At 43.0% G+C, this 15,876-nt stretch overlaps 1 protein-coding gene across 1 annotated transcript in view; it reads left to right on the forward strand.

Moving 5' to 3' along the window:
• The window catches only part of FERMT3 (FERM domain containing kindlin 3), a 152,259-nt gene that overhangs the window by 44,231 nt on the left and 92,152 nt on the right, over nucleotides 1-15,876 (forward strand). The window contains exons 3-7 of the mRNA XM_063944942.1: nucleotides 7,246-7,479; nucleotides 7,580-7,705; nucleotides 9,821-9,992; nucleotides 13,096-13,198; nucleotides 13,306-13,413. Of these exons, the coding sequence (XP_063801012.1) occupies nucleotides 7,246-7,479; nucleotides 7,580-7,705; nucleotides 9,821-9,992; nucleotides 13,096-13,198; nucleotides 13,306-13,413 (743 nt within the window). The remainder of the gene's footprint in view (nucleotides 1-7,245; nucleotides 7,480-7,579; nucleotides 7,706-9,820; nucleotides 9,993-13,095; nucleotides 13,199-13,305; nucleotides 13,414-15,876) is intronic.

A 15,876-nucleotide genomic window follows, 5' to 3' on the forward strand; every position in this document is an offset into this window, starting at 1 on the left:
TTCCTTTCATGGAAAACGTGTTCACGCTCCCACCACCCCAAGAACAAATTAGCATATGTGGGGGCACAGGATGCTCCCATCGCTGTGCCCCTCGTCTGTATGTAGAATTTGTTGTCGAAAGTGAAGTAATTGTTGAACAAGACAAAATGTAGAAGGTCCAATATGAAAAGATGAAAGTTAGTAATGCCTTCCATGTTCAGAAAATATCGAATAGCCTCTATACCTTTTTGATGATCTATAGAGGTATAGAGGGACTCAACATCCATGCTAACTAGCAAGTGTGTTTCCTCTAATTTGATGTCCTGAATTTTTCTAAGGACATCATTTGTATCTTGGACATATGACGGAAGGACAGTTACATTATGTCTTAGATGGACATCGACAAAAGTACTTGCTTGTTCAAGTAAACCACCTATCCCCGAGACAATTGGTCTTCCTGGGGGTTTCGTTAGACTTTTATGCGTTTTGGGCAATAAATAAAAAGTAGGAATTTTGGGATTAATGACCTGTAAAAATTTGAATTCTGGTTTGGTGATTGTACCCTCCCTCAAGGCTTTTTCAATGAGTCTCGTGTACAATGTCAGGTAGTTTTCTGTGGGATTAAACAAGGTTTTCCTATAGCAGTTGGTATCAGTTAGTTGTCTAAGGGCCTCTCTGGTGTAGAGGTCCTTAGACCACAAGACCACATTACCCCCCTTATCCGAAGGTTTCACTTCTATATCATCCCATGACTCAATTTCGCTTAGGGCTGCTCTTTCTTTACTGTTGAGGTTATGATAGAGTGCCCCTTTGTGTTTTTTGTGCAATTTGTCTAGATCTCTGGAGACCATTTGTATGAAAACCCTGACCTCCGGGCAAATGTTATCTTGGGGAAAGAAAAGAGATTTTCTTTTACATATGGTTCTAACTGTTTGTTCCATTGGTGGTTCCTCTATTTCAGCTTGTAATTCCTCCAACATATTAATTGCCATCTGATGGGAATCCCCCCCGCCATCTCACTATCCCATAAGGAACCGCAGGAACTACTAATTCAGGAAGACAGTCTCTCCATCATCAATTTGTCCAAACACACTTTGAATAGTGATCCCCTAACTGTACTCTCTAGAGGTCTCACTTTTTCACCCACAAAGAAATTTGACCGATTTCAATGGGATAAAGACTTACATCTCTTTGGCAGAAAGTTATTGTTAGCCAAATTCCATGCAAACAAAAAACATCAAGTACAATCGCTAGGACAATTAGGCCCTACACAAAGTAGTGATGGCATAAGTAATACACAGCCAGTGGGCCTTACAGATGACGATCAGATGGCAATTAATATGTTGGAGGAATTACAAGCTGAAATAGAGGAACCACCAATGGAACAAACAGTTAGAACCATATGTAAAAGAAAATCTCTTTTCTTTCCCCAAGATAACATTTGCCCGGAGGTCAGGGTTTTCATACAAATGGTCTCCAGAGATCTAGACAAATTGCACAAAAAACACAAAGGGGCACTCTATCATAACCTCAACAGTAAAGAAAGAGCAGCCCTAAGCGAAATTGAGTCATGGGATGATATAGAAGTGAAACCTTCGGATAAGGGGGGTAATGTGGTCTTGTGGTCTAAGGACCTCTACACCAGAGAGGCCCTTAGACAACTAACTGATACCAACTGCTATAGGAAAACCTTGTTTAATCCCACAGAAAACTACCTGACATTGTACACGAGACTCATTGAAAAAGCCTTGAGGGAGGGTACAATCACCAAACCAGAATTCAAATTTTTACAGGTCATTAATCCCAAAATTCCTACTTTTTATTTATTGCCCAAAACGCATAAAAGTCTAACGAAACCCCCAGGAAGACCAATTGTCTCGGGGATAGGTGGTTTACTTGAACAAGCAAGTACTTTTGTCGATGTCCATCTAAGACATAATGTAACTGTCCTTCCGTCATATGTCCAAGATACAAATGATGTCCTTAGAAAAATTCAGGACATCAAATTAGAGGAAACACACTTGCTAGTTAGCATGGATGTTGAGTCCCTCTATACCTCTATAGATCATCAAAAAGGTATAGAGGCTATTCGATATTTTCTGAACATGGAAGGCATTACTAACTTTCATCTTTTCATATTGGACCTTCTACATTTTGTCTTGTTCAACAATTACTTCACTTTCGACAACAAATTCTACATACAGACGAGGGGCACAGCGATGGGAGCATCCTGTGCCCCCACATATGCTAATTTGTTCTTGGGGTGGTGGGAGCGTGAACACGTTTTCCATGAAAGGAATGACCACCACACCAAGAGGATTCTTTTATGGATGCGCTATATAGACGACGTGCTACTCATCTGGGACGGAGACAAAGGCTCATTGGATAATTTCATTCGGGATCTACATGTAAACGATTTAAATCTTAAATTCACATATGAAGCGAGCAGGGAGAGGATCTCATTTCTTGACCTCTCCATTTATCGGGATGTAGACAACAACATTGGCACAGAACTGTTTAGGAAACCGACTGCAACCAATTCCTTGCTTCATCACTCTAGCTCCCACTTTCCACCTACGGTCAGGAATATACCGAAAGGGGAGTTCCTGAGGCTGAAAAGGAACTGCACGGATGATACAATTTTCCATTATAAAAGCCAAGAACTTGCCCAAAGACTCCGTATCAGAGGATATAGCAACAGATCCATCAAGAGGGCCAGGAATGAAGTGAGACCAATTAAGAGAGAGAGCCTCATTTTTAAAGATAAGAAACTCCTCACCCAAGACACACAAGTGAGATTTGTGGGAAATTTCTGTGCGGAGTGGCGCGATATCAAACATATCATCCAAAAGCACTGGCAGATCCTATGTACAGACCCGGATTTGGAAGAACTCCTTAAAGACCAAGTAGCAATGAGCTGGAGGAGATCACCGAACTTGAAGGATCGACTAGTAAGAAGTCACTTCACAGCCAGACCTCCCAGAATTACAAATGCAAAAGGTAGCTTCCCATGTGGTTCATGCAAAGTCTGCAAACACATCCAGCACAGGGACACAATAACAGACAAGTTTGGGCGAGAACACCCCCTACCAGGATTTTTTAACTGTAAAACCAAAAATGTTGTGTACTGTATAACTTGTCCCTGTCAGATCTTTTATGTCGGCATGACCTCCAGGATGCTAAAACAACGTGCCCTGGAGCATATCGGTAATATCAGGAATGCAGAGTCAGACATGAAGAAGTTCAAACCACTTACAACAGTTGCCAAACACTTTTACATCAAACACCATGGTTCCTTTGAAGAACTGAAAATCTTTGGGTTGGAGAAAATACAATTGGGAATCAGAGGTGGGGATCTAAATAATGCACTCCTAAAAAAGGAGAGCAAATGGATCTTCACACTGGGGTCCCTCTCCCCCAAGGGCCTTAACGAAAACATATGTTATGGTGCGTTCCTGTCAGTTTAATAACACATACACAAAAAAATGTTTCTTCTGCCATTTATATATATATATATATATATATATGTATGTGTGTGTATATATATATATATATATATATATACACCTTATCAATAATTTTAATTAACTTTTCCTCTGTCTTCTTTATTATTATATTTAATAATTTTTTTCAATTTTTTCTATTATATCAACTTTTCTCTATTTATATTCATTTAATTAAAAGATTTTTTCCATTATATATATAAAACGGTTTTTCTATCACTCCTCCCCTTTCTCTCTTCACTTTATCCCAATATCCATATATGTCCAAAATACAAACAAGTGCTATGGATTAGCATTACTCACTGCCACTAACCACAGATACTACAGACATATGATAATGCTACTTGCTTATGATATAATAGTAGGTTAAAAATACCATATAAGTTTTTAAAAATTTGTCCTATTGAAATAAATAAATAATTGAATACAATCAGTAACATTCTATTTAACAAATTAAACTTAAGGTTTCAACCCTGTATCATATCCCTTAATTAAGCCGATTTCTTCTCATTCATCTATTATAGTAAATCTGACTGGTGTGCTGGATAACCCTATGACACATATTGGTCAAACTACATTAAGTGTAAGTAATTAATTAATGTCCGGCCCCAGGAGGAATTAACCCAGCCTACTATAGGAATAATGGTCAATCACGTCTACAAACATCATATATATGTATAATATCAACTCAGTAATTCGTAAGCAATTCTTCTGCAGCAAAAACTGATATTTTTAAAAACTGACATTTATATCTACTATTAAAAATCCGTTCTCCTAATGATTTCTGTTAATAACTTAATTAAGAACAAAACACGGCTCTAACTGAGCACATCAGTAATTACTCCACATGGAATTATCTGATTGGTTTAAAGACAAATAAAAAGGAATCTAAGGAACTCCCACTCAGGACTTTTTGGTGAACAAGCCCTGCCCTGGGTGAAACGTACGTACAACTTACAGACGTCACGGTGACGTCATTCGGAATCTCCGTGCAGAGAACACGGCTCCGATCACGGGCGGCAAGAGATACACGAGCCCTATTACAGCGGCGACTGCACACAAGAACACCATATACAGGTATTCCGGTGCTCTCTCATTGACAAGCTGCGGGACTCGTCTCTCTGCAATGACCGTCGGGCTACCAGAGACTCTGTGACCCGCGGCTATCAACAGCAGCAAGCACCCCCTGCTTTCTTCACACCAGCGCCGGCCGCCTGACCCTCTCACCTCCCATTCACTGTGGAGTTCCACACATGGGAAGGCAGTAGAAGTCGGCGGACCCCCGGCCCTGGTCTGACCTTCTACACCTATTTTAGATCTATATAAGGTACACTACTGGAATAGCGGTATTTCTCTATACAAATGCCCGACGTGGTATTATTGCCTAACAATCTCTCATGCAAATTCTTAACACCACACAATTGATTTAATTCACATATTTATTCACCGGGCTGTGAGTATCCACTTCCTATAGATCTCTTTGATTGAACTTTAAGTAATTACACACCCTCATAAAAAACATAGTGTGGATTACTAATTGCTATCCAATTACTATACATGCTGGAATACCGTTGTATTAAGACAAACTATAACAAAAACGGATTTTCCTGAAAGATGCATAAAGAAATACAGTCCTCTTCAACAAATAGAAGGTAAATTATTATTATTATTTTCTAATTATTTTCTAATTCTATAGGAAGTGCCACTTGTTACATTGTTTTGTTAGATGTCTTTTGTCTGCTAACCTTTATAGAGGTGTAGCATATGGAATTTTCACGTACAAACATTTTTAATGAAATTAATTAAATGAACTTTTAAACAATAATCTTTAAATGAGTGCCCCCACAAAGAGGTTTTTTTCTTTGGTTCCGTGGTTCCTTCCCGGGACAAAAAAACCCCCAGTGATTGTATCTGTCATTTCCTCGGGGGAGCACCGCCAACACCACTAATTATTTAAGAAATCATTCCAGGTTATTTACCATATGTTGGTTACATATATACTTTATACATATTTCTCATAGCAGTGCAGGAATACCCCACTTCCATGTCTGGGTCGTGTAACATGTCAAACAACATCCAAATTTTCTGAAAGGATTACTGCTGCAAACAGATTTGAAATAGCAGTTATTGTTCAAAAGTCACAACACTTTTTTTTTTTCATGTAACTGAAGATGGCTTTGACAAAAGAGGAGAGAATTGAGGTCATTTTGATGTCTGGAAAATTAAGTTTCCGTGTCATAGCTGCAGATTTTTGGATGGTTCCATCCAGTGTGGATTCTGGTCACTCCAGTACTTGTGGTTGTGACGGTTAACTTAACCACTGACATAAAAGTTTGCCTCATCACTGAACAAGATGCCTTGTGCAAAAGAGGGATTCTGTTGATGTAGCTCTAAGGCCCACGTGCAAAACTGCATACTTCTGTCTGGGTCATCCTCTGCTAGGTACTGGAGTAGCTGGATCTTGAATGGATGCCATCGATGGCATGATGGATTTGTACAATCAAGGACTGGCTGATTCTACATTCTGCTGACAAACGTTGTGTGCTGCATTGTGGGCTCTTCACATAGGATGCCAAAACCATTGTTGAGGTTGTATCATCAGTAGCACTATGTGGATGACTACTCCGTGACTTGTCAGCCACAGTCCCAGTTTCTTGGAATTTGGATATTAGGCAACTGACAGTGTTATGTGAGGTCTTTCTGGGTGCGGGTTGTTAAAATCTGCAGCTATGACATGAAACGTCGTTCTTCAGACATCAAAATGAACTCAATTCTCTCCTCTTTTGTCAAAGCCATGTTCAGTTACCTGCAACAAAAAAGTGTTGTAACTTTTGAACCATCACTACTATTTCAAATCTGTTTACAGCAATGCACTTTTCAGCAAATTCTAATGTTGTTTAACATGTTACACGACCCCCTTTCCATTTGAAAAAACTGACTTAGATTCAAGATGGACGATTTCAAGATGGCGCTCATGTTCGGTACATACCCTAAAAGATAGCCCACCTCACCCATACTTTACTGGAGTATTCATTTTTCCCATTTCCTGCACAGTTTCTGAAACAAAAGGGTGTACTGTGACTTTTGAAACACCCTGTATATATGTGTGTGTGTGTGTGTGTGTGTGTGTGTGTGTGTGTGTGTGTGTGTGTGTGTGTGTGTGTGTATATATGTATATATTGCATAGAATTTTCATTATTAAAACTCTCAGCTCTACAGGGACTGGAGCCCGCAGGGTGCACCATCGCTTGCTGCAGTGCAGACTGTGCGGTACTAGTTGGAAACTGTCCTGTCCCCTATTACAGGTGTTAGCAGGGCTCCTAGGACAGAGCGGATTAATTCTACAGCAGCAGCGGGTGCTCCTCAGAGCTCTGTTGGAAGAGCAGCTGTCACACCTGGATCCTACTGTGAACCACGCAGTTGCTGCTGTACATACAGAAGCCCCTTCAGGGCTTGGAGCCAGCCCGGAGGCAGGCATCTCCATTGCCTCTGGGAATTCTGTCCCTGCAGAAAATGGCTGCATTTTTATTTATAATATATTGTCATATATGAATATTATGAGACTCAATCCCCATTTTACGCTTCATTATAATGTGTATAATTATAGTTTGTCCTTCCCTGTACCTTGTAGGAAAACAGGAAGGCCTGTTGGTTCTCTGCCAGTTTATCTTTCCTCTATATAGAACTCCTCATTCCTTACACATACATGTGTGATTCTCTGTCCTGTGTCAGGAAGTCTTTTGCTTACTCCTTCATCCTGCAGGAATGTCCAAGGACTGGTCTGACCATGCCTTATGGTGGAAGCAAAAACGCCAATGGCTGCTGAAGACTAACTGGACCTTGGACAAATATGGTGTCCTGGCAGATGCTCTTCTACACTTCATGCCACAACACAAACCGGTCATCTTATCTCTACCAAACCAGTGCTCCCTTAGGATCCGGGTTTGCTTCTCCAGCACCACGTTTAGTGCTTGTGCTGAGGTCTGTAAGGCTCTGGGTAAGTGTTCTAGAATCAAACATTAGAAGTACTCAAGCAGTATTAAGCTGTAGAGAGGTTATTAGGCATAATCATATTCATTTCACCCCCTCTCCTTAAGGTATCCGACACCCAGAGGAGCTTTCTTTCCTGAAGGCACCTGATGAACAAGAAAAAAAAAAGAAGAAAGAGAAAGATCCAGTGACTCAAGAAATCTTTGACTTTACTTCCTTCCAGCATTCATCTGGTCATTAATAAAATATTTTTTTATATCTGCCAAATATCCACAAACACATAGTAAAAGGCCCCATCCATACCCCATACCCCAAATGTGCCCTCCTCCTTCTGCATGAATACAATCACAGGCCTTACACCAAAGTTGCAGCAGGCAATAACACGACACAGGCGGATAGAACATCCTAAGCCTGGCTGTCATGCAGGAGGTCGGACTGCTGAGCAGACTCAGAATTCTGCTATGTTAGAATGGCTAAAAGCAGCTAATAAAGTGGGCTAAAAGCAAGTGGGATAATATCTACTTTTTCCCCTGTGCTTTTTGTCTGACGCCTTTTGGTTTCCATACAGGGGCGTACGTTCATCCCAGGAAGTTGGCGTTCGGTGCCCTCCCCCTTAAAAGAAAAAAAAAAAGAATAGGGAACACAAATATGAGGCGAGATGTAATATCGTTCGAGATTACCGGAGGTGCAGGATGCTGGCTGATTGCTGCTTTAAAAAAAACACATCCGCGTATGTATGTATGTATGTATGTATGTATGTATGTTTGTAAGTGTGAGTGTGTGTGTGTGTATATATATATATATATATATACACATACATACATACATACATACATACATATATATATATATATATATATATATATATATACACACACACACAAAAAATAGGGAAAACAAATATGAGGCGAAATGTAATAGCGTCCGAGATTACCGGAGGTGCAGGATGCCGGCTGATTGCTGCTTTAAAAACACACATCCGTGTATGTATGTATGTATGTATGTATGTATGTATGTATGTATGTTTGTGTGTGTGTATGTGTATATATATATATATATATATATGTATATATACATACACACATATATATATATATATATACACACACACACACACGACTTACACAATTATATAGATATTGCAATCAGCCTGTCTATAGGGACCGCCAGAACCTGCAGTGAATTTTCAGGGCTCCAGTTACACTATGATTACGCTATCTGCAGCATGCAGAATTAGTGTTCACCGGCGGGTCCCATTTCACAGTCCAACAGCAGCGGCAGGCTGAGTGGTAATAGACAGGAGCTATCTTGTCCCCTATTGCAGGTGTCAGCACGGCTTCTGGGACAGAGCCGATTAACTCTGCAGCAGCAGCGGGTTCGCCACAGAGCTCTGTTGGAAGAGCAGCGGTCACACTTGGATTCCACTGTGAACCACACGGGTGCTGCTGTACATGCAGGTGTCCCTTCAGGGCTTGGAGCTACATTGCCTCTGAGAGATCCACCCATGTTTTCATATATTTTGCTTCTTCTAGCAGCTCCCCAAATGTATCCTTTGCTGCCTTTATTTCCTAAGTCTTCTAATTACTCTCTTATTGCCCTCCTGGTTTTCGTGTCTGCACCCTGTTACCTGACCATGCTGGTGTCCATCTTTCCTGTCTGTACTCTTACGGTGCTGTCACCATCACCTTCTGCCTACCCATCCACATCTATTGCTTGTCAGCAGCACTGCAGGGCCGTATTCACGGCCCGATTTGTGGAGAAATGTGTGCTGAGCGAACCGCTCAGCACACATCTCTCCCCCCCGCTCAGCACAGCGCGATGTGTGCTGAGCGTGCGGGGGGAGACAGGGGGGGGACTCTCATTTCACCCAGCTAGACCTCCTAGATTGAGCCTGCATGCAGACCAATCTAGCACCGCTGTGGGGGGTACACACGGAGAGATCATGCTTAAAATCTAAGCAATCTAGTCAGATTGCTTAGATTTTAAGCAGCGATCGCTCCTTGAGTACTCCCCTTAACTTTTACCCTGCCTTATCTCTGTCTCTTTACTAATGACATTTGTTTCCCTTGTGTTCTTGGGTCTGTGTGCCAGGGGATCAGCACAAATCAGATTCTGTGCCATTGTTCTGTTTCATAAAGACCAGATCAGAGCATTCTGTGAATAGCAATGTAGATATAGAAGATTAGGAATCATGATTTCAGACAATTTAAATGCGCTCTCTCTCTCTCTCTCTCTCTCTTGCGATCACATCATTATAAGATCATTCTGACACTTTTTCTCTTTGTCACTTCCTCCCCATCTCTCTAAACTTCTTTCCCCTACTGTTCCCCATTTCTCTCTCCCCACAGCCACTACAGGGCAGGTTTTCCTAGGGGGAATCCCTTCACATTTCACTGCCAGTCCTGAGGGGCAGCAGTGTTACAGAGCTCTGTCCATCAGCCGGACTGGACTGACCCCTGAGGATATACAGAAAAGATACAAACCGACTTCCATTACTAACAAAACACCGGTGCATGGCAGGTATGGACTGTAATCTATATATATAAAAATGGATGTATGTATGTGTGTATGTATGTTCCAGCATAACTCTGGAATGCCTGGAGCAATTTACACCAAACTTGGTACACATATGACTTACAACCTGGAAAAAAAATACTGTGGGGGAAAGACACCCCTAGGGGTGCGGGTGGGAAGGGGTGACATGTAAAAATCCATAGTTTTCGGGGTCGCGGAGATGAATAGTGACACTCCCAAAGCCGTTTAAGTCCAAGTTCAGCTCCCATCAGCATGGGGGGTGAGAAGGGGTGAAAAATAAAATGTCCAAAACGACAACATTAGTGTCGAATTATGCTGGCACTATAAGCATTAAACTGACAAGTATATAGCCCAGAGGCCCATTACATAGTGACCCCTGGAGGAACAGCTCCCGCCAGTGGCGTAACTAGAAATTTTTCTCCCCCAAGCCAAAAAATTCTCCGGCGCCCCCCCCCATCCCCCATAATTGGCACTAGTAAAGGGATAAACCTGCTCGCTTCGCAAAAAAGGGCGTGACTTTGTTGAAATGGGCATGGCTTCGCATAAAGGGGCGTGGCATTGCAGGAAAAGACTACCTTATACCCCAGTTTTGCAACCTGCATGCCCAGACGTTGGCCACCACTGGTAAAAATAATAATCCTGATTCATGCCCCTTACATTATTTGTCACTTTTCCTCCTTATAGTAATGCTCATTATACATTATGCCACATACTGCAATGGCCCTTAGACATTATGCCATACACAATAATGCCCATGACACAATATGCACACACCATAATGCCCCCGACACATTATGCCACACACCGTAATGCCTGTGACACATTATGACAGGAATCTCAATGCCCGTTATACATTATGCTACACACTGCAATGCCCCTGATACATTATAGCACAGGGCTGGCCAAACCGGTCCTCGAGATCTACCAACAGTTCATGTTTTCCAGGCCTCCTGGATATCTGTAGAATTGTCAGTTAGGAATGAATGCAGCACATCTTAATTAGTAATTACTACACCTGTGCACCAGCTAGGAGGTCTGGAAAATGTGAACTGTTGGTAGATCTCGAGGACTGGTTTGGCCAGCTCTGTTATAGCACATACAATGTCTGTGACACATTATGACACACACCGCAATGACCCTGAGACATATACCACATACCACAATGCCCGTGGTATAGTATACCACACACCGTGATGCCTGACACATTATGACACACGCCGCAATGTCCGTGATACATTATGCCACACACTGCAATGACCCTGAGACATTATACCACATACCACAATGCCCGTGATATAGTATACCACACACCGTAATGCCTGTGACACATACTGCAATGCCCGTTATACCCTATGCCACACACCGCAATGCCCGTTATACATTATGCCACACTGCAATGCCCCTGAGACATTATACGACATACCACAATGCCCGTGATATAGTATGCCACACACCGTAATGCCTGTGACACATTATGACACACACCGCAATGTCCGTGATACATTATGCCACACACCGTAATGCCCATTACATATTAAGTCCTACAGTAAGGCTTCTAATTACTTTTAAATTACCTGCTCGTTGCCAGGGGTTTCATGCTCTTGGTTTCATGCACGGTGCCAGGGGTTTTCATGCTCATGGTGTCATGCTCGTTGCCAGGGGTTTCATGCACTGGGTGTCATGCTCGTTGCCAGGGGTTTCATGCACTGGGTGTCATGTTCGTTGCCAGGGGTTTCATGCTCTTGGTTCCATGCACGGTGCCAGAGGTTTTCATGCTCAGGGTGTCATGCTCGTTGCCAGGGGTTTCATGCACTGGGTGTCATGCTCGTTGCCAGGGGTTTCATGCACTGGGTGTCATGCTCGTTGCCAGGGGTTTCATGCACTTGGTGTTATGCTCGTTGCTAGGGGGTAATGCTTGTTGCTAGGGCTGTGCTCCCAGTGCCACATATGCCCCCAGTGCCAGATATTCCCACACAGTGCCAGGGACACACATGCCCCCAATGCCAAATATGCCCCCCCTCCCAAGTGCCATCTGATGTCATCACGTCTCTCCCAAATTGCACGGGGACGGGAGTGATCCGGCATCCAGGGCAGATTCCAGTCAGGCTGAGTGCCAAGACAGAGAGAGGCAGAGACCCGGGAGCTGGCGCCAGCGCTTCAGAGTCCCCTGCAGAGGCGGCGGGAGACAGGCGGTGGCGGGACTCAGAGACCTGAGATTGCGGTAGTGTAGGGGGGAATGCAGCGCCCAGAGTCCCTTCACAGGCGGCGGCTCAGGCGGGCGGCGGGAGACCTAGGGCCTTTTGGAGTAGAGTCAGCCTATCCCTGCAAACCTTACATATGTAACTTACAGCGGGCAAAGCTTGGCCTGTCATCCCAACATTTACAGCACTGAGCAGGGCAGCATGAGGCGGGACGGGGCAGAGAAGGAGGTGGATTATTCACCTCAGCGCCAGCCTTTGGACAGCATCAATCCGAGGAAGGCCCACCCGAAGGTACGGCCTGACAAAGATTGGCAACGGTGGGCGGAGCATGTCCTGTTGTAAGTCTCATTAGTTTACCAGGAAGTCCTTCAAAATTAAAAGTTATACACACGGAAATACTTGAAATTCCGCAGCGAAGCACAGGTATTCAGCTAGTACTATATAAATGTCTGTCAGACTTCCAGTTCATATTAACATGACTTTGCTTTGTTATTTCATGGTAAAATCTATGCTTTAATTGTTAGAGGAGGTAATATGGACTAGGAATTGTAATAAGCTAACTAGGTTACCATCAGCACTCTTCAGTTTTAATAAATATGTTCATTATATCTTCACCAATGTTATTTATATTTTAATTGTAAACTGAAGCTGCTGAAGTAATGGTGTTGGATGCATAGCCAATTACTGCAGTATGATTACTGTAGAAAGTCGGGCATACATACAAAAATCCATGAGTCCGGGGGGAGATCAGGCTGCTAGAGGGACACACATAATAGGAAGGACCCCTATATTTGGAAGCAAATTGGCTATAAGAGAATAACACAGAACACCAAGCATTACTGTCTGTCCTCTGCCAGAACTTACATTGATCACTTTCCCTTATGCAGGTGGCTGAACTCCTCCAAGTCTCTCATGCAGCAGGGAGTGCAGGAAGGAGACAGACTGTGGCTGCAATTTAAATATTACACTTTCCATGACTTAGATCCAAAGGTGAGATACCTGTTATAGGTATGCTGTCATGAAGAGTGAAGTAGATAGAATAGATAGAATGTTGCGATAATGAAAAGCAAAGTGACATAATCATGTGTCTCCCTCAGATGGATGCTGTACGGATTAACCTGCTCTTTGAGCAGGCGCGGTGGGCGGTGCTATTAGAAGAAACTGAATGTACAGAAGAAGAGATGATGACGTTTGGCGCTCTTCAGGTACAACATATATAGCGTTTTGCAGCAGGAAATCTTACAGCACTCCATGAGGGGTTTGTATGTCAGGTTGACAGCTACCACTTAGGCATGCATCAGGGTGACATGAGAATGTCAGCATAGTCACACTGTCAACATGCTTAGCATGTGACCATGTCACCATTCATCATGTCTACACGGATGACCTATCAACATTATAGCATATCCACATAATGTCCCTGGTGGCCCAGTAACTTACATGGTCCTGATGGCTGCAATGTCATGTGACCTTCATTTCGGGTGCAGACCTCTGAGGGAGTGGCAGTTTTAACCATATCTGTAACCCTCCACCTATTGCATAACTCTAACCTTCCCCTCCCTACGGCCTAACCCTAACCTCCCTCCTTCCCCTCCCCGCATCCTAACCCTTACTTCCCCCTTGTGCTCTCACCCTAGCCCTCCTGGTGGTGCCTCATTCTAACCATCTGCATTCGGAGAATGTCAATGTTTCACATGGACAATTTGTGAATTTGAGGATGTCAACATGACTTATATAAGTTATATTAGAGACTTCTTTGACCAAAACCATCTGACTTGTATTAGTCAAAAAGTAGTATTTACACCAAGGGTCCACAGAACCATTCATGTGTCAGTCAACTGACATGGAGATGGTAAAACTAATCAATGTGTGAATTTCCAGTTCTTATATTGAGGAGAACCATTTTGTAAGGGGGAATGTAAAAGGTTAACATTGTGCAAAACAGTTGATATTCCTGCGCATTTTCCGCTGGTTTCAAGTCGCCATATGGAACAGAATGAGATTTACAGCAAATTAGCCAGAAATGTTCCTTAACTAATTTTTTAACAAAGCAGCTTGCCCTCCAGATGTATCTAGTGTTATATATACCATAGGAAGTTCCAAATCATTTGGAAGGTGCACTCGCACAAGTAAATACTCGTAGATACTTCTTCATAAAATCACCAATGCTTTTATTGTCTACGTTTCGGTCTGGTCACAGGCCTTTATCAAGACAGGTGATATATCATGTCATCAATTCACCATTAGAGACAACATGCGTATAATCTGCAAATGAACAATAATATACAGTCACAAGCAATATGCCTCACCGGCCCCTATGGGTACCTAACGGCTACAATAATGGACCCACCACCAAAGATAAACACCTATTGAAACAGTGCCATAAGAATATTCCCATCCAAAGGAAAAATACCAATTACCTGGGATACCTGTAGGTGTCCACACCGGACATCTCTCATATCAGAATATAAGGACATATAAAGTGCTTGGAAAAGTACACTAAAAAGGCGTACTCCATTCTGCCAAAAAGATAATAAAACAATGAACAAATTTACAATCCAACCTCCATTTGTTAAACCCACATCAGGGAAATTAACTCCATACCTCATTGGAGTCGTCATAGAGTAAATGAAGCAGCGCTGCAGGTGGTTTAGCATCTAAGATAGTCCAACCTGCTAAAACCAAATGGGAGATACCCTCAATATATTCTAATATGGATCAAAGGTGCAAGTCATAATATATCCAATAATATAAAAGATCAGTACTCACTTCAGCCAAGGGACAAGACAGGTATCGCTGCATGCTGTCCCTGTGTACAAGTGAGCTATTTAAACTGAAATAACCGGAAGTGACGTCCATTCCGGGAGCCACCCCCGCAACCATACTTCACTCATGGTAGAAACCTGATGTATGCTCTATAACACCCTAGACACGCTGAAAAGCAATGCCACACTTGCTGGTCAGGCCACTCGGCCATATGAGCATCCGCGCTGGCTCCAGCCAGATGCCGTCTCCCGCAGTGTAACGCCACAGGAAACGCGTCATCATGCGTTCCAGCGGCAGCACTTCCGTGCGGTTCAGCAACAGGAAGTGTTCAGACACATATCGCAGCCCTGTTGTTAAGCAACCGCAACACAGTGCTAGGACGTCCCAGCACTGAACTAAACAATGCAGTGTCATCATGCGTTCCAGTGGCTGTACTTCCGTGCGGCTCAGCAACCGGAAGTACACGGAAAACCATCGCATCCCTATTGCTAAGCAACCAGGGCACAATGCTAGAACGTCCCAGCACTAAGCTAGATAATAATTGCAACCTGATCTGGGCGGAAACAGGCCGTTTTATGGGTGTGTGTGAAAAAACGCTACCGTTTCTGGGAAAAACGCGGGAGTGGCTGGAGAAACGGAGGAGTGTCTGGGCGAACGCTGGGTGTGTTTGTGACGTCAAACCAGGAACGACAAACACTGAACTGATCGCAGATGCCGAGTAAGTGTGGAGCTACTCAGAAACTGCTAAGAAGTGTCTATTCGCAATTTTGCTAATCTTTCGTTCGCAATTTTGATAAGCTAAGATTCACTCCCAGTAGGCGGCGGCTTAGCGTGTGCAAAGCTGCTAAAAGCAGCTTGCGAGCGAACAACTCGGAATGACCCCCATTGTTCCAACCAGCCAT

This window comes from Pseudophryne corroboree, chromosome 11, assembly GCF_028390025.1.
Source record: "Pseudophryne corroboree isolate aPseCor3 chromosome 11, aPseCor3.hap2, whole genome shotgun sequence".
Classification (NCBI taxonomy): Eukaryota; Metazoa; Chordata; class Amphibia; order Anura; family Myobatrachidae; genus Pseudophryne; species Pseudophryne corroboree.